At 36.9% G+C, this 24,732-nt stretch overlaps 5 protein-coding genes and 1 long non-coding RNA gene across 8 annotated transcripts in view; 3 read left to right on the top strand and 3 right to left on the bottom strand.

Annotated features, from left to right (window-relative positions):
* Positions 1-5,891, bottom strand: part of LOC115631959 (arf-GAP domain and FG repeat-containing protein 1) — a 44,225-nt gene extending 38,334 nt beyond the window's left edge. The window contains exon 1 of one of the 2 annotated variants that reach the window (XM_030528822.1): positions 5,272-5,891. In XM_030528822.1, coding sequence (XP_030384682.1) covers positions 5,272-5,444 — 173 coding nt within the window. In that variant the 5' untranslated portion in view covers positions 5,445-5,891. The remainder of the gene's footprint in view (positions 1-5,271) is intronic. The other variant, XM_030528824.1, reaches the window with a different exon arrangement.
* Positions 1,279-1,670, bottom strand: LOC115631962. Its single transcript, XR_003996254.1, has 2 exons — positions 1,546-1,670; positions 1,279-1,491 (listed from the first exon to the last, which is right to left on the bottom strand). It is a non-coding gene; the product is annotated as an uncharacterized LOC115631962 (long non-coding RNA).
* Positions 5,892-6,836: 945 nt separating the features above from the next.
* Positions 6,837-8,177, bottom strand: LOC115631960 (WW domain-binding protein 4). The gene is made up of 4 exons (XM_030528825.1): positions 8,101-8,177; positions 7,970-8,042; positions 7,179-7,903; positions 6,837-7,116 (listed from the first exon to the last, which is right to left on the bottom strand). Coding segments are annotated over exons 1-4 (1,017 nt in total). The 5' UTR covers positions 8,103-8,177; the 3' UTR covers positions 6,837-6,899.
* A 143-nt stretch (positions 8,178-8,320) lies between these two features.
* On the top strand, positions 8,321-10,297 carry LOC115631961 (probable serine hydrolase). Its single transcript, XM_030528826.1, has 3 exons — positions 8,321-8,499; positions 8,747-8,824; positions 9,349-10,297. The coding sequence occupies exons 1-3, from the start codon at positions 8,421-8,423 to the stop codon at positions 10,179-10,181; spliced, it is 990 nt and encodes a 329-aa protein (XP_030384686.1). The 5' UTR covers positions 8,321-8,420; the 3' UTR covers positions 10,182-10,297.
* Positions 10,298-10,541: 244 nt separating this feature from the next.
* LOC115631873 lies at positions 10,542-11,548 on the top strand. 2 transcript variants are annotated; one of them, XM_030528721.1, is made up of 3 exons: positions 10,542-10,635; positions 10,891-11,014; positions 11,066-11,548. In XM_030528721.1, the coding sequence occupies exons 1-3, from the start codon at positions 10,562-10,564 to the stop codon at positions 11,351-11,353; spliced, it is 486 nt and encodes a 161-aa protein (XP_030384581.1). In that variant the 5' UTR covers positions 10,542-10,561; the 3' UTR covers positions 11,354-11,548. The 2 variants fall into 2 exon arrangements, with proteins under 2 accessions (XP_030384581.1, XP_030384582.1); XM_030528722.1 differs by having other exon boundaries at positions 11,073-11,180.
* An 8,687-nt stretch (positions 11,549-20,235) lies between these two features.
* LOC115631898 lies at positions 20,236-23,734 on the top strand. Its single transcript, XM_030528747.1, has 4 exons — positions 20,236-20,324; positions 22,716-22,903; positions 22,967-23,372; positions 23,435-23,734. The coding sequence occupies exons 1-4, from the start codon at positions 20,236-20,238 to the stop codon at positions 23,700-23,702; spliced, it is 951 nt and encodes a 316-aa protein (XP_030384607.1). The 3' UTR covers positions 23,703-23,734.
* Positions 23,735-24,732: the final 998 nt, after the last annotated feature.

A 24,732-nucleotide genomic window follows, 5' to 3' on the forward strand; every position in this document is an offset into this window, starting at 1 on the left:
TGTTGTTGTTTGTTCGTTTCTGTCACAACAAACACAGACAGCGAGAGAGGGGCAGAGAAACGAAGCACATAAAACACACACAATTGAAGTCGGAGTCGGAGTTGGAATTTTATGCATAAGGGGCACTTCTTTGGCATCCAATGAGTCATCAGAGCCAACAACCAAGCCAACCTCTGCATACGAGTATAGTATGACAGACCCCCTCTGGCAACTAACTACTTATTCGCACAACATATTGCAGTCCATTTCTTTTCCTGTTCGGGCCAATGCAAATGAAAGTCGCCGAGTGTCTCGAATACTCAAATACAATTACTTCCACACATATATGAACGAATACCACGACTTTGTGTGTGCCTTGTGACACAAGTTTTAGTGTGGCGAGTATTGATTGCCTAATTGCTTGAATCAATAGAAATTAATATGGCAAGAGAAATAAAATATTTCAGAAATTGCAATGGACAAATAAATAGAAAACCCTACGACTGTATGTCATATCAGATAAGATATAAAGAAAAGTCTTTTAAGTCTTAACGATACAGAGCACCCAGTAATACAAATAAGATAATAGTATTAAAGCGAAGCAAACCCGACTTTGAAATACACCTAATTCTGTTTTTAAACGGTCTTTTTTTACATGACTTAGATATAAAACGGTTTGAAAATTAAAAATTGCACAAATATTTCTTGAGATATAAGGAACCAATCTACCGTGTAAAAACAGAATTAGGGGTACTTGGTAGTGAAGCAAATCGAATAGCGAACCTATTACTGCAATAAAGGTAGCATTGTAATAAAAATTGTTTCGAAAATTGTGTAATCTAAAAGACACCGAAATAAATTTAAGCCAAAAAGTATAGATTTACTAAAGAGATTTATTAATTTTTATATTATGTAGTTTAGTTTAGTTTATGTAGCTTCGGAATTTTGGGCAATATTGAACAAATTCTGTTACGGCAAAAGGGAGGAAAAAAGAAAAGAAAAATTGAATAAACTTATGTTGTCCAAGACCTTGAAGAGTCTACATCCCAGGTTTTGGGGTTCTGTCGTTTTGCAATCCAGGCATTCATTCAGACAAACGAACATTCAGTCGGATATACTATATTTCCTTCTGCCTGTTATATACGCCGCAAAACTATATTATACTCTTGGAGTACCGGATAATTCTGCGCAGCAGGCAAATATTTGAAGTTCATAAACGGTATTAAATTATTGATTCACTTTATTTAAACGAATGGGACTTTGGAATACTACCCAAAATCGATTATAGATAGTTCGACATATTTTTGTAGCATTTATATTTGCAAATAAATATGTATTAACTCTTAATTAGGCAAGTATATAAACAATTAATCTCTGTCCCAAACCGATTGAAATTGCCACCACAGCCTGTATAGACCCACGATTTGCAGTCATTAGTCGCTGAATCATAAGACCATAAATAGATTTTTGAACCACAAGATCCTTGCTGGAATGGCGGCTCTAGGCAACGTCCTAAAACCATTGAAAAATTAGATGTTTTGTCAGCCTTCTACAAAAGTCACTTACGATGCTGTTGTCCAATCGAAATGCCAAGCATTGAAATTAAAACATAGATGACATCGACGTACTTCATTTCTTCTCCAATGTCTGAATAACTAGATTTGTATACTGTCGCTAACTAATCTCACGTTTCTTTTGATTAAAGTATAAAATTAATTTGGCATGGCAGGGAAATTATAAAATTTCATGGGCAGTATAAAAAAGTCGTTGCAAAAAGGGTTCTTCAAAAAAAATTATAAACTTAGGAAAAAATAGGGCCCAGTAAGAACTTAAGCCGTAGATTACCGAATTCGATACAACTGCAAAGTGAAATTTCTTTTAATGAAATAAGTCAAAGCCCAGAGGATAAGATGGTTCAGTCGTTTTTAGAATGACAAGAAAAAGAATAGCCCGGAAAAAAGATTGGAGTCATTTACCATTGAAAACTTGGAAGCAAATTTAAAAATAAGACTTCGCCCTTGGAGTAACGTGGCTTTTAAGAGAGAGAAGAAAAGAAAAAAATATATGGTGTTCTCGACTGCTTAACTAATGGACTCAAATAGACTGCTAGATGTTTTGTCTTATTTCTTTCAGCAAGTTGAGCAAATTAATTTCGGCCAATAACTATTAAAAATGATCTGGGTATATGAAATTTGATTAAACTTTGCACTAATACTAATTATTTTAACATTGAAGATGACAATTATTAATCACTTGACGTGAATACCGTAGTATTTGTACTGTTTAATATAATATTACTTTTCCATAACAGAAAAATCAACCTTTTTATATAATGGTGACCCACTATTTCCGCTCTTAAGCTTCCTTTGTATTTCATTAAAAAAAATATGCATTCCCATTAACCCTAATTGATTCCTATTATCCCTGAATGATTGTTGCTCCAAAGACAATTCCAGCGTTTTTAGGTATAAGCTAAAGCTCCACCCGCATGCTGAGCTGATGATTGTTGATGGGAACGAGTTGTGTTACCACACAGATACACATACACACAAACACACACACACATACATATGCATATATAGACGACACTCAGACAATATCTAAGCATAATGTGTGGCACCATTAGTGGATTGCTAAAGTGTGGAACTCGTTGCCGGTAGACGGAAGTTTTCAGATTGAAAGCAATCATGTAATATGAGTAACATCCGGAAGTGCATAAATTCCAATGTAAATACTGGTTAGTGCTCGTACTGGTTGGTGCTGGTAGTTGGATTTTGAATTGTTCATTGCAAATGCTGTTGATGCTGATGACGATAAACGGATGCCCCTCTTATAGTTCCAATTGGGCACAAAAGTGTGCAAACTATTTAAAGGCTGTCAGCTAAAACTTGGCATTGTGTGGACCAGAGCAATTAAAAGTATGTGCCAATTGCCTTGGCCATTGATTGTCGAGGCGGCAGCAACAGCAGCTAAAGAATGCAAGGCAGCTGTCCTCGATATTTATATACCATACGTATGCTTGTATATATATATATATTTGGCGACAGCAGCTTGACAATAAAACTTCAGATGCGCCAATGTCATTGCAAAATCGAAGAGGATGCAATAGCGGCTCATCAAAGTGACGCACAATGGAATGAGTGTATGTATTTTTGCTCAAAACCTGAAGAAGCTTATCATTCTTTTGTTACATTACTTTTTTAAAGTGCTTTTGAAACAATAAGTCGAGGGAATATGTTATCAAAGCTTTGGCCTTCCATTTGAAATTAAATGTTGATGAGCACTTCCTTGAAACGATATTTTACTGATACTTTCGACTAAATGTGAAAAATGGCTAGAATTAAAAATTCCGGTTCGCCATCTTAATAGTAACTAAAAGGTCGTCTATTTGTCAACTTTAACTTTATTTATACATGTACATGTTTTTTATCTAAAACAACGAAGATTAACAAGAGGACAATTTTTTTTATAGAAAATTGGTCCCTCAATTGGGGCAAAATTTGTATAAAGGTTGTAAATAGATTCCCGCTTCTCAAGTTCAATTCTGGGGACTGAAACGATTATTATTACAATTATGCTTGCCTATAATTTTGTAAAATCTTTTATTTAAGCGCCAAATTTAAAATATTCCCACAGTATGGCGGCATAAAACAAAGTGCATTTTTGTTGGCCAGAATGCCAAGGAACTTGTTAAAACCAAACAAGAGAGAGAGAAAGAGAGTTGCAAATCGCTTGCGACCATGACTTTGAAAATCTGCGAAAATATACACATTTATACGTGAACATGAAACTTCATGCCGCTGCGTCAACTTGACTGCAAAAATAGAAATGTAAATAATTTGGATGCCCCCAAAGTTGGATGTGTTGTCGCCAATCGAAAGTTGGTACCACAATTTGAATATCAAAAAGTGCGCGCAACGGAAAAGGAAAGCGAAATTGCATGAAACACTCGTACAAGCACATACGTGTTCGTCTCTATGTTTGGTTGTGGTTGGCTTTCGCTTTCACAGAATATGTCGAAGCAATTGTGTTGATCGATCAAACACAAAGACGGCAATCTTTGGGACCTCTACAGGTCGGTCGTTGCATACAAATTATCGGTCAGCGACACTTTCAACGATCGGTCATTGGTAATTGTGCAAAAAACTCAACCATCCCGGCAAAGACTGATAAATTTAATTGCCCTTCCCTCGGTGACTGACATGACTGTGCAGCTTTTAATTCAAATACAGTCAAGCATTTCAGTTATGGAACCTTCTTCTTATCGCAAAATATTGCTATGGAAATATTTTAGAGTGGAAATGCAAGCTCTGCTTCCTCTTGCTTAAAGTAAGTTTTTATTTCCTTTTCCATTCAAGTTCAAGACCAAATTCACAATCTCTTTGTCTAAGTACTTGTATAATAATAAGTAAAGAAAATGTAACAATCATTAGTATTATTATAAACATCATAAGTATAATCAACACTGCTGAGAATATGGAAGCTTGGCAGGTTTTCACAGAAACTCATAGAAACATTTGGTTAACGGGGTTATCGCGTCTGAAGTGGGTCAAGAACTATTTCTTAAGCTTAACAAAAAGAGATTTTTTCTCTCACTTTTATGTAACAGATTTTATAGTAAAGGTCGTATTTATTTACGACCAAATGCTTTCCGTTTTCGTATGAATATAACTTTTTTGGAAAAATGTATTTGGCAATAAACGGCATGAGTTTAGAAGCCATTTGAAGATATGTATCTGCGACCGACTTATGGTAAGACAGTGCTATCTATTAACTTATAGTAGTCTTTTATATGCTTTAAGAAGGTAAAAAATAATCGGGTTTTCACAGAATTGCTAAGAATGTGTTTTCATCCTCGTATTTCTAATTTTTGACAACTGTTATAAGGATGAGGGTATATATTTTACTATATATTTAAAAGACCTTTTCATTCATCATATATTTGCCTATATATTTAAGAAACCTTTTCAGTCGGTTCCCAACTTACATCGATTGCTGTCAATATTTATGATTATTTTTTTGCAACGAGCATAGATAGAAAGTAAATTAGAAAGGTCGCCAAAAATTAACAATTATTTATGATTGTTTTAAAATCATTGCTTTTTTACAAGCCCTAAAATTTACGGTTCCCCTACGTACTATTTCATGGAGTTGTTCCTAAAAGGTATGAAATACAATTGCACTTTATCGACTGACTACTGTATGTTCGGGTAATTTTTGGGAAAAGAAATTCGAATTATGTACACATGTACATAAGTATATAGGTATGTAGAAATGTAGAAATGTACTTACAGAACACCCGAACAGCGTGTGCAGACAAAGGAACCGATGGTCATGTTGACATAGGTTGGTCCCTTCTGGCCACAGTCGAAGCATTGGCGATTGCGATTGTTCGCGCCGCTGGTTACCAATTCACGCAAAGCGAGCAGGTATTTGTCATCCTGTTTTTTGCGCACCACCGCCATATTGTAGTTGAGTTTGTTGTTGTTGTTGCTGCTGTTGCTGTTTGCTTTTCTTCCTGCTTCCGCTATACTGGCTGTTGATTTCGCCTTGCTGCTACAATTTCTGTTGTTGTTGTTGTTGCTGCTGCTGTAGTTGTTGTAGATGCTATTGCTGGCGATCAGTGCAGCGGCAGGTATGGAAGAGCCGCTGCTGCTGCTTTGCTCGCTCAGATCGGCGTCGGGGTCGGGATCGGCGTCGTTCTCGAGCTGTTCGGTGTCCGAGGGCAGATCCTGATGTCGTTGCTGCTCGGCGGCGTACGGGGCGTAGGGCGCTACGGCAGTTCGATATGAATCCGTTGCGTTGGACGGACTGTTGTATACGTAAACGAACTGAATTTTGCCAAATTTAAGCGCACACAAGCACAGCCGTAAATATTTTGTATAACTGACGTAACAAGCGGCCCGATTTATGTGTTATATTGTTGCCTGCCTTTTTTTTTGCAATCGCACAAACCGTCGCGGTAATTATATTCACAACAATTTCACTTGGCTTGCTTGCTTTGCTGTTTTGTTATGGCCCCTTTACGCAACGCTTGACCTTTCTTCTTCAGCCCGAGTCGCCACCAGACCAGACCAGCTTACTGGCACACACGAACACAAACAAACACAGAGGGCACAACACACGCACACACACACACGCAGCAGCACACACACACGGCTCACTCACTCGCTCTCAGGTAAAATGAAAACACAACAAACGCCGCCGCCACCGCTACCGCGCACTTCTACTCTTGCTTGCGTTCGTGCAAACTTATGTTATGTGTCAATATGTGAGCGTGTGTGTGTGTGTTATAATTTATCAACCAACAAACAATTTTCCTTTGTTGCTGTGATTTTTTGTGGCTATTATTTTGTTGTTGTTGTTGCTGCTCCTGCTGTTCTATTTTGCACAAATAGAACACTGACGAGACGCTGCTGCACTGTGCTTCACTCTGCCCACGATTGCCCTTTTTTGTTGTTACAAACAGAATTAATTCTTCATTAATTAATTTATACTCTTAATTAATTAATTCTCTTTTAATAACAATAACAAACTGCGACGCGACACAACACAACCTCTCACGACGAAGCTCACGATACGACTTTGAGCGATGCGACTCATTCGTGTACGGTCCTATCGATAGCGTCATGTTTGGCTAACACTCGACTAATATTCGATTTACACTGAAAAGCCCGATAAAGCTATCGCAGCTATCGAGTAGGAGGCTGGATGCTTCATTGCTGAATTTCGCCGACTTGGCAACTCCATATTGATTTAAAAATTGTATTTATCATTGAATATTCCTACTTACCCTCCATGGCCGGAAAGCATTGCATTTGCTAGAAAATTTCCGCAATTTCATTACAATTCAACAATTAAAATCAATTTTAACATAATTCTACAAAACTATGTATGTATTTATTTACAACTGCACTTATTTATTCATCTAACCGCCTGCGCGAATTGCCTTTGTTGGCAAATTTGCGTTTCTTAAATGTCGCTGGCACACTGGAGGCTGCTTCTTCGTCCAGCCCGGCTATCGTCTTCTCTTTAAAACGTTTTACGGGCGGTTCAACCGGCACATCTGAAACCACAGGCGCAGTATATTCATATTCTATGTTGGGCAGTTCCCAGTCAATAGGCTCTGGGGGAGGTCTGCAAATAAATTTTAGATGTATTATGACACTGCAAATTTATAGTGAGGCGTCAGCTCTTACTTGTGTTCGACCACTTGCCACTGTCCAATTTGTTTGGTAGAAGCCTCTTCTTCTGTTTTAAATTCCTGCCTTTGCTCCTCTTTTTGCTTCTTCTCCTTGACCATTTCTGGTTTTCTAATCGCCTTCATGCGTTCACGATTGAAGCGTGCTACTTCCTCATCAGCATTTGCACGAAACCGCAGGGATTCTTCTTGTTGTGAAAGCTCTTGTTGCGTGACTGCCAACTGATTGATGCGCTCGTATTCCTCATAGGACAAGTAGCCCTCTTTGGGTGCCTCCCACACCGATTCATTAGTTTTTACATTCCAGTAATATGTATGGCCCTCGTCAGACTTGCCTTCAACCCACAGTGAGGCGTCGGGAACAACTTCCGCTGTAACTTTCCCTACACTAACCCTCCGATTGTCTTCGTCTTCGTCAGAATCACCTTCCAGACGCATGGGATCCACTTGGCGGGGTCTGAGTGAGCTTTGTGACGTGTGTGCTCCATCCCTAGCTGTAGAAGTTGTGGCGCTGATGACCGTATTAATGGATCGAGCAGTCATATCGCCACGAGAGTGTATATCCTGAGCATAAGACCGCATAGCCGCCTCCTCCATTTTGCGGATCTCGCTGTCCATCTTCTGGCGCTCACGCTCTGCCTTCTCGCTACTGCGGCTGATGTCTGTGATCCGTTTTGCCACATTGAGCTTGTGTCGCTTGCCGCTCTCATGGAAGGCAATACTCTGCAGATTCACAGAAATAGTAGTAGATTATGTATTATTAGCGAGAAATAGGAGTAGCTGACTTACCGCTTTGTTGTCACTAAGCCAGCACTTGCAAAAGTCGCAGTACTTGCGTTCATTCGATTTCCAGTAGTCCGTCCTAATAAGAAGTGGTTGTGATAAAGCATAAAAGCAATGAATTTGGTCAATTTACTTACATTTGGGCTGTTTTTTCTCTAAATCTCAACACAAAACAAAATTGTAAGCTGTAGCTGGAGTATACACAGCTGTGTTTGGAAGCGTTACCATCTCGCTACAATAATTTTAGGCGGGTGGCCAGTCTACTAGCGAGTTATCGATAAGCCCAGCTGTTTTGCAATTTCGGGTGATTTAACGCAAGCGTCGCTATATATGCATATACATATATACATGTGTAGGTATAAATGTATATTGCAAAAGTTTAATGTAACTTAGTTTTAGCTAGCCTTTGTATTAAGCTGCAGCGCGCGTCGCATTCCCGCATTTAGACACGCTTAAAATGGCTCAGACACGCGTTGCAACTGCTACAACAACAGCAACCCTTAATGGCACGGCAGCAACATCGGCCGCCAAAACAAGTAAGTAACAACATTGCAAAATTTTGGATAATAAAACGGAGTTCTTGAACCCCAGAGACTGGGGCATGGGTAATGCAAGGTCCAAAGTTTACTCTCACCAGTCAAACACACGATTTCGAAAGCTTGATATTTTGGTCAAGGGGCAGCTGTTTGGTTTGCAAAAACCTGTTTTGTTGCTGTCTTTTTTTTCTTCTGCCGACCGTTATTTCATCGATTATTTCATGATCTATTTTCCTCTAATTCTTAGATGGTGTCGTCCCAAGCCTGCTGGGTGAGGATAACTGGGCGGAATTTGAAATTGACGTTCCTTGGGGCACCATAGCTGGTAAGTGTCGTGTCACGCTGAGTCATGCGTGATATTGTCGCCATAACTTGTTGTCTTATCAATGTTAATTAGAATAGAAATACGCAATACCTAAGCACGCCGTCTGGGAGAAAAACGCGCGATTTAGTGTGCTGATAACACATATATGTATATCGTGATTTTGCCTTTGAACGGTTAAACAACTAATCAGTTTTCGTCATTTATTATCTGATATATCGAACACAGTTCCAAGGGTTCCTTTAAATTAAATCTGCCAATTCATGCCGATAATGACAATTTCCATATGTTTGTTTGTTTTCTCCCAATTAGCGACTGTGTGGGAGGTACAAATTATGAATGCCACGCGAACAAATTTATTTTGCTGCCCTTTTTTCTATTTAACAATACTTTCTGATCTATATTGCCAAAAGCTTTCTGTGACTTTCTAAGCTCTAGTTATATGTATATATTTACCACTAAAAAAATATGTTAAAAATAATTTTTAAAAACAATTTTTAATTTTCCATTTTGAATCCCAATTACAGGGAAATGGTGGGGCGCTCGCAACAAGCAACCCATTTTGGCGCTGCATGGCTGGCAGGATAACTGTGGCAGCTTTGACAAGCTATGTCCATTGTTGCCGGCGGAGTTCTCTGTGCTGGCCATAGATCTGCCGGGACATGGCAAGTCCTCGCATTATCCGCAGGGCATGCAATACTTCATCTTCTGGGACGGCATCTGCTTGATCCGACGCATTGTTCGAAAGTATAACTGGAAGAATGTGACACTGTTGGGTCATTCGCTGGGCGGTGCGCTCACTTTCATGTATGCCGCCAGCTTTCCGGATGAGGTGGCCAAGCTGATTAATATAGACATTGCTGGACCCACGGTACGAGGCGTGAAACGCATGGCCGAGGGCACTGGCAAGGCACTGGACAAATTCCTAGACTACGAGACGCTGCCGGAGAGCAAACAGCCCTGCTACTCCTATGATGAAATGATCAAACTTGTGCTGGACGCATACGATGGCTCTGTGGATGAGGATTCTGTGAAAGTACTTATGAAGCGAGGCATGAGACCTAACCAGAAAGGGTATCTATTCGCGCGAGATCTGCGGCTAAAGGTCAGTTTGCTGGGCATGTTCACGGCAGAGCAAACCTTGGCATATGCACGGCAAATCCGCTGCAAGGTGCTAAATATTCGAGGCATTCCGGGCATGAATTTCGAGAATCCCGAAGTCTACGCTGATGTGATAGCAACGCTCAAGCAGCATGCAGCCTCTGTCGTCTATCTGGAAGTGCTTGGAACGCATCATCTACATCTAGTCACGCCGGAGCGAGTGGCGCCGCACATTACGAACTTCCTGCTGGACAAGTAGAGATGAGGCGATGTCCGCCCGCTCCCTTAGCTATGTAAGAGGCTTGATAAGTGTAGATAGATACGGATTGTTTGAAAAAGTATTAAACAGCGACTAGATGGTGGAAGAAATGCAAATGTTCTTTTTCTTTGTACATATATAAATAAGTATGGGAAACTTTTATGGCAATACTTGGAAAATGGGCGAAATCTCCTGCATGACTATAACTTTTGAAACAAAAACTGTTCCCATGGCGCACTTTCTAAAATGGCATTTGGTATTTTAAGGCCTATTTTTATTTAATTTTGTCGTTACTTAGCAACCGTTTACATTTTTGTTTGGCGTCATTAGAAGCGTGTGCCCCGACAATATTACAAGTGGCTCTTTAAAAAACCAAAAGCATGGATTTAATAAAAGAGATAAACGACAAATACTTGGCGCTGGAGGCGGAAATTGATAAAAAGCTGGAGAAGGTGTAAGTGCAAGCAAAACACTTAAAACTCACAGCACGAACAATGAATTTGTGGCTCAAGTGAACAATCATTACATATAATTGGTTATTTATTTAATAATAGTTAGCTGACATTTATTTGGTACGCGAGTGTGGTTGAAAACTTCAAAAGTTCTACTTTTTGACGACAGATGTCGCCTTAAGTTTTATGCACTGCCAACCCGCGCCAAAATGTAACGTCTCTTTAAAATGGTGTCTTTGAATAAATGTATTTTACAGTGAAGCTGAAGAGATAAAATGGGAGCGTCAAACGGAAAAATTGGCCGAAAAATTAACGCACATTCAGCCCACAAAAGTATTGTCCTATGAGGAAGCACTGATGCGTAATACAAACACATTAAAGGTAAAAAATGATTGTCAATACTAAACATTTTTGGTTGACTCCGACTAATAGTCTCTAGAAATTGCGAAAGCGAGGCTACGTTCCCGATCCACATTCTCGCCTGTAGAGAAGCTATTGAAGCACGCTATAGAGGACTACAAAAATGAATTGAATGCAATAATCCAACAAAATACTGAGAAGGGCAGCGTCAATGCTGGTGGCGTTCAACAGAACTCTGAACGGAACAACGATGGGGTGGAGGACGAGGATGAGGATGACGATCTATACAAATTGGTTATGCAAAATGTATTGGAAGCTAGCAACAAGTCAAAAGTTTCCGATCATCGGCGACAGCATTGACGTTGAATTTGTTTGCTCTGTTTATATGGAATTCGAGCTGGCTGCCATGTCTCGGCTAAAAACAGTTCAGTTTTCAAGCTGAATAAATATTCGGGTGAAAAAGTACACACACACACACACACACATACACACAAGCAAACGGCAAAATTATGGGGTACGCTTTTTTCCTTCTTTAAACAAAAATCGAAGAAGAACAAATAATAAAACGCATAATGAAAGAAAACTGGCAAAAGGTACACGCCGCATGACTTGGTTCCCATATTTTAGGTTCAATGACAATATCTAGCTATCAATCCAAAGATATTGTTTCGTTATCATCTTCGGTTAGATGGCTGCGACCCATTTCTCGCAGCCCACCCACATGCAACATTCTAGTGCTGCTGCAGCCACATACATACCTACTACAAGGTATGTGTACATAGAAAGCAATGCCAATCAATTTATTAAGTGTTTGCTCGAGCATGTACCCGATATCTCAAGGAGTTCTGATGGCGGCGACATCGACGATGACAAACACTTAAACAGCGCAAACACATTACTCAATTGTAGCTGATGGTTGTATTATAGTTAGGGAACATTTGCAGCCATATAAGTAATTAGTTGGTCATTAGTCAGTTCTATAAATACAATATGGCAGAAATGTAATATACATACTCGTATATGTTGTATGTTACGGAATTGGGAGCGTGTCTATATCTAGACTGATTGAATTAAATCTATCCAAAGGACACAGGCATAAAAGTAATCCGTGAAGGGCATAGAAAGTGTTTAAGAACGAATTCAATTACAAAGCTGCCAAATTAGATCCCAAGAAACTTTGGAACCCCTTTTACCCCTTCGGAGTTGGAGTTTTTCAATTGACTTACATTATAGGAGTGATATTTATTCCAAGATATATAAATATAGCTTTCAGAAATTACCAAATAATCTTATTATGGAAAGTCAAATTAAAATTAAAGTCCAAGAAAACTGGAAACACTTAAGACCATTTTATTTAATAACATTTTTAATTATAAGTGCTATGGAATGTTTTCTCTTTCTGAAATCCACAGCTTTATAAGTTGTATGATACTTTTCATGCTTAAACAGTTTTCAGAACTTTGCTTGCGTTATAAAATTATCAATAAATAAATCAATTCAACTCCAAACTTAAGGATAATTAAAATTTCACATAAGCTTTGTAGCAGCTTGCAAAAAAAAGAAAAGAAATTTTTAGTTTTATTCTAAAGCTTAAAGATCAATATGGATGGACAGCAAAGTTTTAATTTTAGTTTTCGATTCTAATGCAGTTTAAATTCATCATCTAACCTAAGAGATCTCGACTTTTCAATTTGCGAACAAGTTTCACAAAATGTCCGATTTAAATAGAATATCATTATGAAATAAAATTTTAGATAAGGGGGCGTATACTGGTTGATTTGGTTAATTTTTTGCAAAATATTTAAATATTTTAAGCAAAACAAATTGAATTAACTTATTTACTCGCACTTACCGCATTTATCACAACTGTCTCCAATTTAAGCTATTCTTAACGCATTTGCAGAATTCAATACCTCGTAAAAGAAATTGGATTTACTTATTCAAGCTAAAGGTAATTAAGTGAGGTTTTCCAATTTATCTGCCTTTACTAATTCCCTTTTAACTGAGCAGAATGTTATATGCCAACAATTGCCTTCAAAATGAAATTATTGATTGAAAACCGAACACAAACATGTTTTAAATAAAAAGTAAATTTTAATTATTACCATTTTAGTTTTTGTACCTTTTTTAAGATATCCTTAACATTCTGTATAGAAAAAGATCTGGTGGTTGATTAAGACTTTTTGGCTTTAATTGGTTTTTGAAATACTTATAAGTATGCCTGGGACTAAGTTTTGACTTTAAGAAAAACAAAAAAAAAACTGTTTCGTTTACTATTTTAATATTATTTACAATATTTTATATTATTCACTTTTTATCATGTCCTTCTAAATTATTTTATAATGAATATATATGTATACTTTTTTTGTTTTCTTTGAATTTTGTGTCTAAGACAATGTCTGGTGCTTAGTTAAGACTTATTGCAATAAAGATTATGTATTTACATATTTTAAGCAAATTTCTTTTCTAATCTTAGTAAACTCTAAACTCTAAAATAGTACACTATTAGTATGTACTCAGCTTTTATCACTTCAAAAAGCATATGATGACAATATCGGGGTTGAAAGGATTATTTTTATATTTATTTAAATAGTAGTTATTATTATTTATATCAACTTAAGCGCCTCTTTACTCATAATAGGGGCCATCTGACAATCTTACTGACGACCAAAACTGTTCCCGAGCAATCAATGTTGGTAATAAATCAATTAATGACACTTGTGCAAACATTAAAGAATAAGTACTATGACTATTTTCTCCACACACAAGGAAGGTACATAACTTGTCAATGCATTTCGTTGATAATGGCAGTCACTTTTATGTGCCTGTGTAGAGTGAGAGTGTGAGAGAGAGGGAGAAGGGTGGAGGGCACCCCCTGACTGTACTCTGGCATATGGGCGAACGTGTCGTGTCGTCAGCGTCGTGGTCTAAAAACTCAACCCGAGCGAACGATCGGTTGACGTATGTCAAGCAAATAGAGAACAGCAGCAACACTTTTGAGCTCAAATTGTTTTATTTCTAGCTATTATTTTTAACATTTGTTAGCCAGCGCAACGCACACACACACGCACACACACACGCACACACACACGCACACACATGAGCATACACACACCTGCTATACAAATACAAGTGTACCTGTCGCTGTGCCTGCTGATAACAACAACGGCACAGGCAAACAAACGATGCAGACACGACGACAACGACAACAACAGCAACAACAATGGCAGAAACTCCATACAAATTATTGAGACAAATTGAAATAGAAAAATATATGAAAAGAAAAAACTATGCCACTCTGACGACGCACAGTGGATGAAATTCAGAGAAAAGTGAATGTGATTTTCGAAATATTAGAACAACTGATATTATAGTTGATATTCCTTATTTCTGTTAAATATTTGATTTTATTTTCTTCGATCAGCTGTCTGCAGCTGCTCCACATTAATCCTTCAGTGTGACCACAAAATGTGCGATAAATACAGTTATTCGCATAATTTATAACAATTAGGAAAACCTTTGCCGAACATCACTCGGCCATATAATAAAAGTGTGACTGTATTTTACAAGCAAATAATTGCCCAGAGCAGCGCTTTCTTTTGCTATTTTATTAAATTTTAATTATGCGATTAGTAACAAGTAATTGGATAAATAATTTGGCGTCCCTCCTCTGTGCCTCTCCTACTATTTACATTTCTAGCATTCCCTTTTTATTTTATTAAATTAAATGCGCATTTTCTTTAAAACGACTCATATTCTAGTTTTGTAGCCGTTTTAAATATTTGGTCCCGCGCAGGAGTTCAATAATTAACAAGAACATGTCAAATATACTATAATTTTGTTTAGTTAAAAGCGTAATTGTATTCGAATTGAAAAGAGGGTAATAAATAATGCAATGATGCAATGTTCACGATTGTTATTCTTCATTATCGGCGAACTCTAAGCTTGTCTCATTTGATAAGAAAATTCGCTTTTAATTGCCAGTGTGAACGGTGAAAAGAACACAATTTTCTGAGCGAATTCTTAATAATTAACTCATGCTGTTTAATTAGCTCAGGCTAATTTTGTTTCTTACTCTATTAGTCACGAGTAGATATATCGTTTAATAACAATTTAAAATATATTAAAATACATTCTTTTTCCCACCATTATATTGCGAAATCATATTATTAAAAAAGTATAAGTATGAAATAATTGCAAAATACTAAAATAAAAAGACTCCGAGTTAGCTACTCTGGGCCTTTTTTTTTTAAGAATTAAAGATATATTTTTGATAAACTAAATCAAAATCGAAGTTGAAAAAGCTATCAGGATTGCCTGCTACCTTTAATCTAGATGTATTATTCTGATGAAACGATGAATTTAAAATCAACCTAATATGTAAGTATTATTTCTTGTTTATGAAAGAGTAATTCCTGCAACTGAATTGGATTTGTAATAGATTAAAATATTTATTTGATTAGTCTGATAAGAATTGCTTATTTAAAAATCCGAAATTAATAAACTATTTATAAATTAATTTTTGAGTTTATAAAAAGTATGTTCTCGCACCGGATCGGAGACATTAATCAGATATTATTGTAATTTGATTAGATTTCTCCTTCTTACGCTTTTCTAGCCTGCTCCTATGTCGACAGTCATATGTTTGTTGACATAAATAAATAAGCAAATAAATAAAAATGTTAATCTGCAGCAAGAGCGGGCATTCTGATAATAGAATTTCCATAATTATTTATATCTATGAAAAAAGTGAGGCCGTTGCTATGTTTGTAAGCAGTTTATTCACAATATTTATTGCAAATCGAATTCAGTTGCTGGAACATCCTTAAAAACTTACCTTGAACTTTAAACTTTGTTGCAACTTTATTTTTGATATATAAAAAAACATGTGATGTCAGAAAATGTCTTTCAGTTTCTTCCACGGCGCGATGTTTCCATTTAATTTTCTTTTTAACGAGCAGCGCAGTTGCAGAAACTACAACAGCAAAAACAACAAACAAACGAGGCGCAACAATTTGATGGCCAATACAAAGGCAGCACGCACGAACGCACACAAGTGTTAGTGTGTATGTGTGATTGCGGGTGTTGATATGTCTGTGTGTGTGTGTGAGTGTGTTTGTGTGTGTGGGCCTTTTGTGGTTGTTATCTATAAAAATATTACCCACTTTTGCTCCACATTCGTGTGTTCAATATTTCATATTTATTTGTTTTCTTTTTACATTTGTGTCTCACAAGCACACGCATACATACATGCAGACACAAACACACACACACACACACACAGACACACTTGCTCCTGCTGGCACATACACATGCATGTGCTCCTCTTACCTGGCCATATATTGTACATAGGTGCTGACTGTTTGATATTGATATTAACGAACATTGTCGATCGTAAATTACTGCCGCCGATCGTCAGAGCTTCGTGGCGTGCCAAGCGACGTTGACGTTTTAAACTTCATCGAAAAAATATCCAACGATTCAGTTACGTTCCGATACGCGACAAGTGCATAGTGTCTGTCCTCGATCCTCGAACGCAAGCGGAGATGTACTGACTGTTTGAATATGTTCGAGAATCTTTGAGATGAATCTTTGACTTAATACTCTGAAGTTTTCCAAAATGTGCAGTGCAAAGTCGAGTTCTCACGCGTGAAGTTCAATTTGAAATTCGTGACCATCCATTGATAAAGCTACAGATACAAATTTCGGATCAGTTTAGGCAGCGAATTACTTGAGCCAAGGGAATGCAAACTGTAAATTTTGTATTGCAAAAAGTTTGTTCGTTTGGCTTAAGTTATTTTCATGCTTAAAATAACGCCACGTGTTTTTTTCGTAGCTCAGGTGGCTGGCTCCCTAGGGGCCTTAGCGGCGCCGGTCTAGCAGGTGGGTCTTGAAGTGCTTTTTTTGGCGAGGCGTTACAAATCGTGCGTTGCGAATGCATTTACGACTAATGTGAAGTCATTTTTGTAGACGTCATCAGAGGGAGGCAAAGCGACAAGTACTTCCAAATAATTTTCGCAATCTGGTGCCTTTAAACCGACCACCACACAACCAACAGTCCAATTGATAAATATGTCTATGCGATAAGTACTCACTTAAACCAATCACATATCGCATAATACGGGCTCTTTCATTCAAGTTTCTCAGCAATCGGTGTTGATAATGACACTGATATGCACTGTGGCTCCAATCTGGCCGTAAATTTGATTGCATGCCCCATCATAATAATAATAGAAGCGAGCTAGCTACCGAATCTTAAAGCACTAACAATCTTTCCTTTTTATCGGGCACAGGCAGTTTATGCCTCTATCACATTTTTATAGAGCGCCCATAAACATATTAGAGACCCGGCCAGGCAAACCCACGATGGCACGATCGGCCGGCATTAACTCAGATAGAAGGTTTTGAAAGACACGACGTCGAGTGTAGAAATCTGATTTTTTGTAGACGTGTCGTCGCTATTGGATTTTTCGCTTTTCGTTTATTTTCATTATTTGCTTGGCACTTGCTGTGAAATGATTCGACATGCTCGACTTTGGCGATAAGAAAGAGCATGTTGGGGCTCGTCTATAAGTACTTCCAGGTACGGTCTGACGTGGCGCACATACATATATACAGACATATATACGAGTATACCATCGACTTATGTTTCCCAACAACGCGTATATACTTGTCTGTTGCTTCCAAGATATGTGGGGGAAAATTTCATATACAACAATACTCATATTTGTGCAACGTAGGCATACTCGTATGTATGGAGAAGGTTGCTCGACTTATCAGCTAAAATGACAACCGGAAATTAAAGTTGAAATCAACACGATTACTTCATTAGTTGTGTTTACCTTACAAAACTCTCAAAATATTTATACCAATATCACAAATGATGAGCCAATTCTGTGCCTGTCTCCATCTAGACAAGGTCGCACAGGTTCATTGACTTCTGTAATGCAGCAATGAACGATTTATATACAAGTAGTTATATATATAACCCTGATGCCAAAATCAATGGCATGCCTGCCTGCAATATATTAATGCTTAGACATAAAGACAAAATTAATTAATTGGCGCCAATATTGTGCGGACGACAGTTGAACTTCTCCAATACGATAATACGCCTACGAAAAGTTTCTGATTCTCAATTTTGAAGGCACTGTTTAGTTAAACAATAGAATAATTGTTAAAGGCTTCTATAGAGGAATTAGTAGACAGCAGATACCAATGGACACTTATTGTCTAAGGTTTTCATATTTCAACAACAGCTCCAATGTAGCCTTTAGTACGAACTATGTTTTATCGCTTAAAAGTAATAGCTGATAACCATTCAAGTAGGCCATCCATCTTTTGCTATTGCCGCCGAACTAGAGCGATGTCAGGGTCACCAAAAGATAAACTACTAGTATAAGCTACGACAGTTCGTTGCATATACAATTTTGTATTAATAATGTAAAATTATAAGATATTTGGGTTTCCAAATAAGTTGAGCTTAATGCGTTGCTGTTTTCCTCTGGCTGAACACTAAGGACTCTGCAAATTTGTTGAAGCATTTCTTCTAAGGTACTGTGGAGAAAACGTTTCCTAGAATATATGTTTTCAGTAGACTATCCTAAAAAAGTTAGAAAAGAATACAATATGCTGTGAATCCGGGATTTTTCCCTACTGATTCGAAAGACTATTTTGTCTGTCGAAACCAACGAAATCAGATCATTATATTGTCATATATAGTACGTAGCTCTCATTTAAATGATGTTTTCTAAAAGTTTCCTTTTTATGAAAGCATTTTTGCTTATAAAGATATTGGATCCTAACTGAATATTGAAGAAGGTTGTTGTGGATTAGATCTTACAGGCAAACAACTTTACGCAAAGGGTATCAATGATTATTTACATGAACAATGAAATATACATACATATACAAAATTCCTTCTTTTCTCCATGTTTACAAAAGTGGAGGAGAGACACTCCATGCGCTTCGTTATAAGTAGAGTTACTGCTCAACAAAATAAAGTTGCTGTCGTTATGGAGAGTCTGTGCCATATGCATAATCAAATTTAATTGCTGAGAAATGCGCATTTAGCATTGAAATGCGTGCAGGGGCGAGGGGGGCGTGGCAGTTTCGAGTTATGTGTGGCGACGTACCGGATAAGTGTACCAAGGTGAAGTTGTTTTAAAAACGTAATTACAAATTGTAATGCGAAGCTATATAGCCGGCTGCTTATCAGCTGCAAACGACAGACAGCGGGGAGGTCAGAGACGTCCGATGTCATTGTTGGGGAGGGGTAGGATTCCTTCCCCCCTCCCCCGCAAGCACAGAACTTTTAAACGGCAGCGCATGTGCCAAGAAATGTCAAAAGAAATGAATTGCCTGCCTAAGGGAAGGCTGCTCCAATAAGTGGCCTGAGCATGAGAAAGCCAGCGTGCTCTACAACAGCAAAAATAATAACAACAATAATAATAAACACAAGTACAATAATAACATTGTCGCTTGGTACTTGTACGATTCATAGTGAGATGGCGCGTGGGCGTGGCATCGTAGGCGCTTGCAAATGCAAAAACTTTAGACAGGGAATCAATTTTTGTCGTTGTTGTTGTTGTGTTTTGTTTTTATATTTTGTTCTTTTCATCGCAGACACGCAACAACAACAGCGACCGTGTTAGCAACAAATGTTGAAACAATGAAGGTAATGAAAAGCTCTAAGGAAGGTAGGGTTGCAACAACAAGTCATGCAGAGGCGGACAGAGACGGGCGCCAACAACCGTGAAAAGAACTTCAGGATGACAGTTATGGGTTACAAAGGCAAGGATTGAATCAAATAAATAAACGCGCAAGGTTCGTCAAAGTCGAACAGTGCAGGCAGGCAGGCAGGCAGTCGTCGTCTACGTCTACGTCGTCATCGTGATGGGTCTTTGGGGGCCTTCGTTTCGTCGGTATTTGGTAACCTTACCCATGTCAAGTTTGCATGTGGCTGCGACTGCGATTGTGGCTCAGACGGAGACGGAGACAGCGACTTCGATTCGACGCTAGTAATTCTTCATTACATGCCCTTTACATAATCATAACAAATGTAGAAAGCAATGAATGGCAAATCTATTAGCATAACATCGCATAAAACAAAAATGGTTTGCGTCGCCGTTGCCGTCACCGTCACCGTCAGCGCCAACAGAGGCGATGACGTTCAGCCTAAACGTTTGGCAGGCGATTCGTAAATTCTCTAAATTCAGTTGCATTAGCACGGTTGAGGCGCAATGAACATCTGGAAGGCAAAAGTGCTCACTGAAGTACCATTCGGACATGTGCTCATCGTGAGCGGACGCGTGAAGCCTCACCCCAATAAGTAGGCTATAGTTTTTTATCACAACAATAAACAAATTAGTTTCGAATGTGTGAGATAAGTGTAAAGAAAAAATGACAAACGATAAGAATAACTACAAAACATAGTTCAGCTTTAACAGCAATAAATATAATATATAATATAATAATTCTCGGAATTTTCTCATAATAATGTTGTGTAGCGGAGATAGAAATGAGAAATATCTGCAATAAAAAATCTCTTCTGAAATCCCCTTAACAAATATTTTAATACAATTTTCTAATTTTTTTTCAAAAATTTAGAAATTTTAGAAGTTACTATAGTTTCTAAAGCTATAATGGTCAGCTTTTGCATTTTCTCAAGCATGTTATGTTTAATTATATATTTCTTTCAAAAAAATTGTTTTCTATTTGGAAAACTCTCTGGGATTTGATTTTCATGGTTGTTTTAGAAGTTTATCGAGTTCAAGTGAAATTAATTTCAAGGTGGACGTCACATCTAAGAGAAATTAGACTTAAGAGTGCCATGCTTTTGTTTAGTGTTAACATAATTATTAATTGAAGTTTATTCAAATGTAAATGTGAAAAAAAGACAAAAATGTATCTGCAATTAATAGTTCCATGTGCTTCTAAACTTTATTGAGTTCTTTCATTTAATTAAATCCAGTTGAAAGTGGTTTATAACTGGAAGCCAAAATGTCCGCAATTCGGCAGTTTGAAAATAATAGTTGACGCTTTTTTAAATGCAAAACAAGTGTTATTTTGTCTAAGAACAGAAAGTACAAACAACAATATTTGTTAATAACAAACAAATATCACTTTTTTGGGTTTGGCTTAGTTTAACGAACTAGCAGGAATTCCACAATGTGAATTGGTTCCTAACTAGGCAATCAAATATATCGCTTTTAGTTAGACTGAAGCGCTCTTCTGACTGGTAAATAAATTTTACACAAAATGGCTTTGAAAATGAAATGTTAAAGGAGTTCTTTTTTGTAGAAGAAATCTATATTTTAGAAAGGAAGCTTTATTTATTAATTTTTTTTTAACTATGCGACTTTCTGACCAGCAAATAAATTGTACACAAATAGGCTTTGAAAAGGAAATGTTAAAGGAATTTTTATTTATTTTTTTTTAAATTTTAAATTAAGCCACTTTCCGACTGGCAAATAATTTGTACATAAATAAGCTTTTAAAAGGAAATGTTAAAGGAGTTTTTTTTTTGAAGAAAACTAAAAAAAAAAAAAAATTTTTTTTTAAAAAACCAAGCGACCTTCTGACTGGCTACAAATTTGTAAACAAATAGGGTTTCAAAATGAAATTTAAAGCGCTTTGTATAAAAAACTATATTTTAGAAAAGAATTTTTTTTTTAATGAAGCGATTTTTTGGTTGGCAAATAGTTTGTACACAAATAGGCTTTCAAAAGGATATATTTAATAAGTTTTTTTAGAAGAAAACTATGTTTTAAGAAAGCATTTTTATTTATTTTATATTTTAAATTAACCCAGAAATAGGCTTTGAAAAGAATATGTTAAAGGAGTTTTTTTGTAAAAGAAAACTATATTAAGAAAAGATTTTTTATTTCCTTTTTTTAATTAAGCGATTTTCTGACTGACAAATAATTTGTACAAAAATAGGCTTTGAAAAGGAAATGTTAAAGGAGTTTTTTTTTTTGAAGAAAACTAAAAAAAAAAAAATTTTTTATTAAACCAAGCGACCTTCTGACTGGCTACAAATTTGTAAACAAATAGGGTTTCCAAATGAAATTTAAAGCGCTTTGTATAAAAAACTATATTTTAGAAAAGAATTTTTTTTTAATGAAGCGTTTTTTTTTGGTTGGCAAATAGTTTGTACACAAATAGGCTTTCAAAAGGACATATTTAATACGTTTTTGTAGAAGAAAACTATGTTTTAGGAAAGTATTTTTATTTATTTTATATTTTAAATTAACCCAGAAATAGGCTTTGAAAAGAATATGTTAAAGGAGTTTTTTTGTAAAAGAAAACTATATTAAGAAAAGATTTTTTTTAATTAAGCGATTTTCTGACTGACAAATAATTTGTACAAAAATAGGCTTTGAAAAGGAAATGTTAAAGTAGTTTTTTTTTTTTGAAGAACGAAACTATGATTTAGAAAAGAGTTTGTATTTATTTTATTTTCTTAAATCAAGCGACCTTCTGACTGGCTACAAATTTGTAAGCAAATAGGCATTGAAATGTTAAAGGAAGTGCTCTTTAAAAGAAAACTATTATTTAGAAAAGATTTTTTAATGATTTTTTAATGGTTCAAATTAAATAACATTATAATCATGGCATTATTACGATATTCGACAAATTTGTGTGCAAATTATTTGCAAAGCTAGCTATATCCGCAGTTTTTAGAAACGTAAGCTGAAATGAAATAAAATGTCCATCTTAGAATCTCGCTGGATCTCACGGACAACATAAATGCCCAAAATGAGAGTGAGACGGTGTTTCTCAAAATCGAAGCCAACTTCCGAGAAGGTCAGATCATACGCAGCATGTTTCAGCCGGGCGAGGGCTGGCAGCAGGAGGAGATCTCTAAGAACTGGAAATGCGATGGACCCAAGAATCCTTTGGTGCCCGGTGGGTAGACCCTGAATTCTTCCCAAGTATGAGTATATATGTATGAGATTATTCCCCCTCCAGGTCAAAGCTTTAGCTTTCGGGTGGCCGTGCTGCAGCGCTGCTTTGAGATCTATGTGAATGATCAGCTCTACGGCTCCTTCGAGTTCGTCAAGTTCCCCAAGCAAATCAATTTTGTGCGCGCCTATGGAGATTTTGAGAAGATAACACAATTTCACCATCGCATGCTCTTCCCATTGGTCTTTCCGCGCAGTCTCATGTGTGCCGAACGTGTTGCTTTCCAGAGTGATGTGCCGCGGCGGTATGAGACCGGCACTGTGGTGGCAATGGAGTGCATTGCCAAAGGACCTCCAACCACAGAGTTCTCGATTTGCTTCCAATGCAACGATACCGGACGCATGGTGTTCAAGTTCCATGTGGACTTCAATAAGACAACTGTATCGCGCAGCTACCAGAGGGAGGATAATAGGTGCGTTAACCCATTCCATACCTATCCAAAAGTGTCTAATGAACACCGAGTTGTCTTTGCAGCTTTGCCAGCGACGATGAGGAAACCGAGGGGGAGTTTCCCTTTGTGCGCGGAAAACTTTTCAAAATTGCTTTCGGCATTGGCGATCGTGCTTTCATTATCGCGGTTAATGGCCTATATTTCACCTACTATAACTTCCCCTTACGCCCCTTCTCCATTTCGTCGCTCAAGTGCTTCACCAACGATGTGGGCGACTTCTCTGTGAGGAATATTGAGTATCACTCGGATTCTCCGCTTTTGGCACGTGTCGAGAAACTGTCAATCATCTAAATGTGTTCATCACTCCCCCTTAAGAGGGAACTTGAAGCAACGATCAAAATTATTATTCTGCTCTTTGAAAATGGCAGGTATTTAGAAAAAATACTCAATATTTTCAAATATTTCTAAATTATTACAAAGTAAGAAATTGTTCCTAAAAATGTTTCTTTAGATCTTTAGACAGCCTCTCAAGCCATTAATGCTGAAGATGGTATTCCAGTGTTTTGAAAACTAAGCGATCATCTTTTGAAACTATTCACGAAATCAAATCCTGATACCCGTTTTCGATGTTAAATCAATGTTGTGCTAAATTTTACTCTCTCATTTATTCGAAGTTTGCAAATCTAACAGATCATCTTTTGAATCTACGAAACACTTGTCAATGGCTATTAAGTCCTGTTTCCGTTTTCGATTTTAGGTGAATTTTATTATAACTTTTTTTGAAGTACCACGATCTTAAGCCATATCTAATATATTTGCATTGAAAAAACGGAAGCAGGTCTAACTAACTACAGCCATGAGAGCCAAGAGCAGTAGAGTTAATTTTCTTTTAAATTTTGATCGTTGCATTTAGTAAAAGTATCCGTAGTATAATTGTTTCCTTTTCTTCTAATAGCTACATATTTTCTCCGTGCACCCGTTAACTTAGTCAAGTTTCTCGAATAAAGTCTTACAAATAAATAATGCCGCATAGTTATTGGAAATAATCTCTGCTTTTCACAGATTACATTTATAGCTAGAATTAACAAATCTTTATTGCAAAATATTTTTTAAACAATCGAATATGAACATCGGTTATTGGGCTTGTTTTTAGTTTCTTTAAGAATTTTACTAATGTCAATGTTTAATTTTATTATTTATTGCTTTTCTGCCGTTACTCTGCTAATTACTAAGCGTTCTTCCAAATTCTTCGGCTCTTAATTGAACATTGGGTAGATAGAGGGAGAACTATCTGTCCCGAACGTTTTACATATTGGACTAATTGTCTAGATTAGACATTTTATAAAAAATATATAATAAAAAGCAGTCGATAGAACTGCAT

This window comes from Scaptodrosophila lebanonensis, unplaced genomic scaffold (assembly GCF_003285725.1).
Source record: "Scaptodrosophila lebanonensis strain 11010-0011.00,11010-0021.00 unplaced genomic scaffold, SlebRS2 tig00001412-arrow-pilon, whole genome shotgun sequence".
Taxonomy (NCBI): domain Eukaryota; kingdom Metazoa; phylum Arthropoda; class Insecta; order Diptera; family Drosophilidae; genus Scaptodrosophila; species Scaptodrosophila lebanonensis.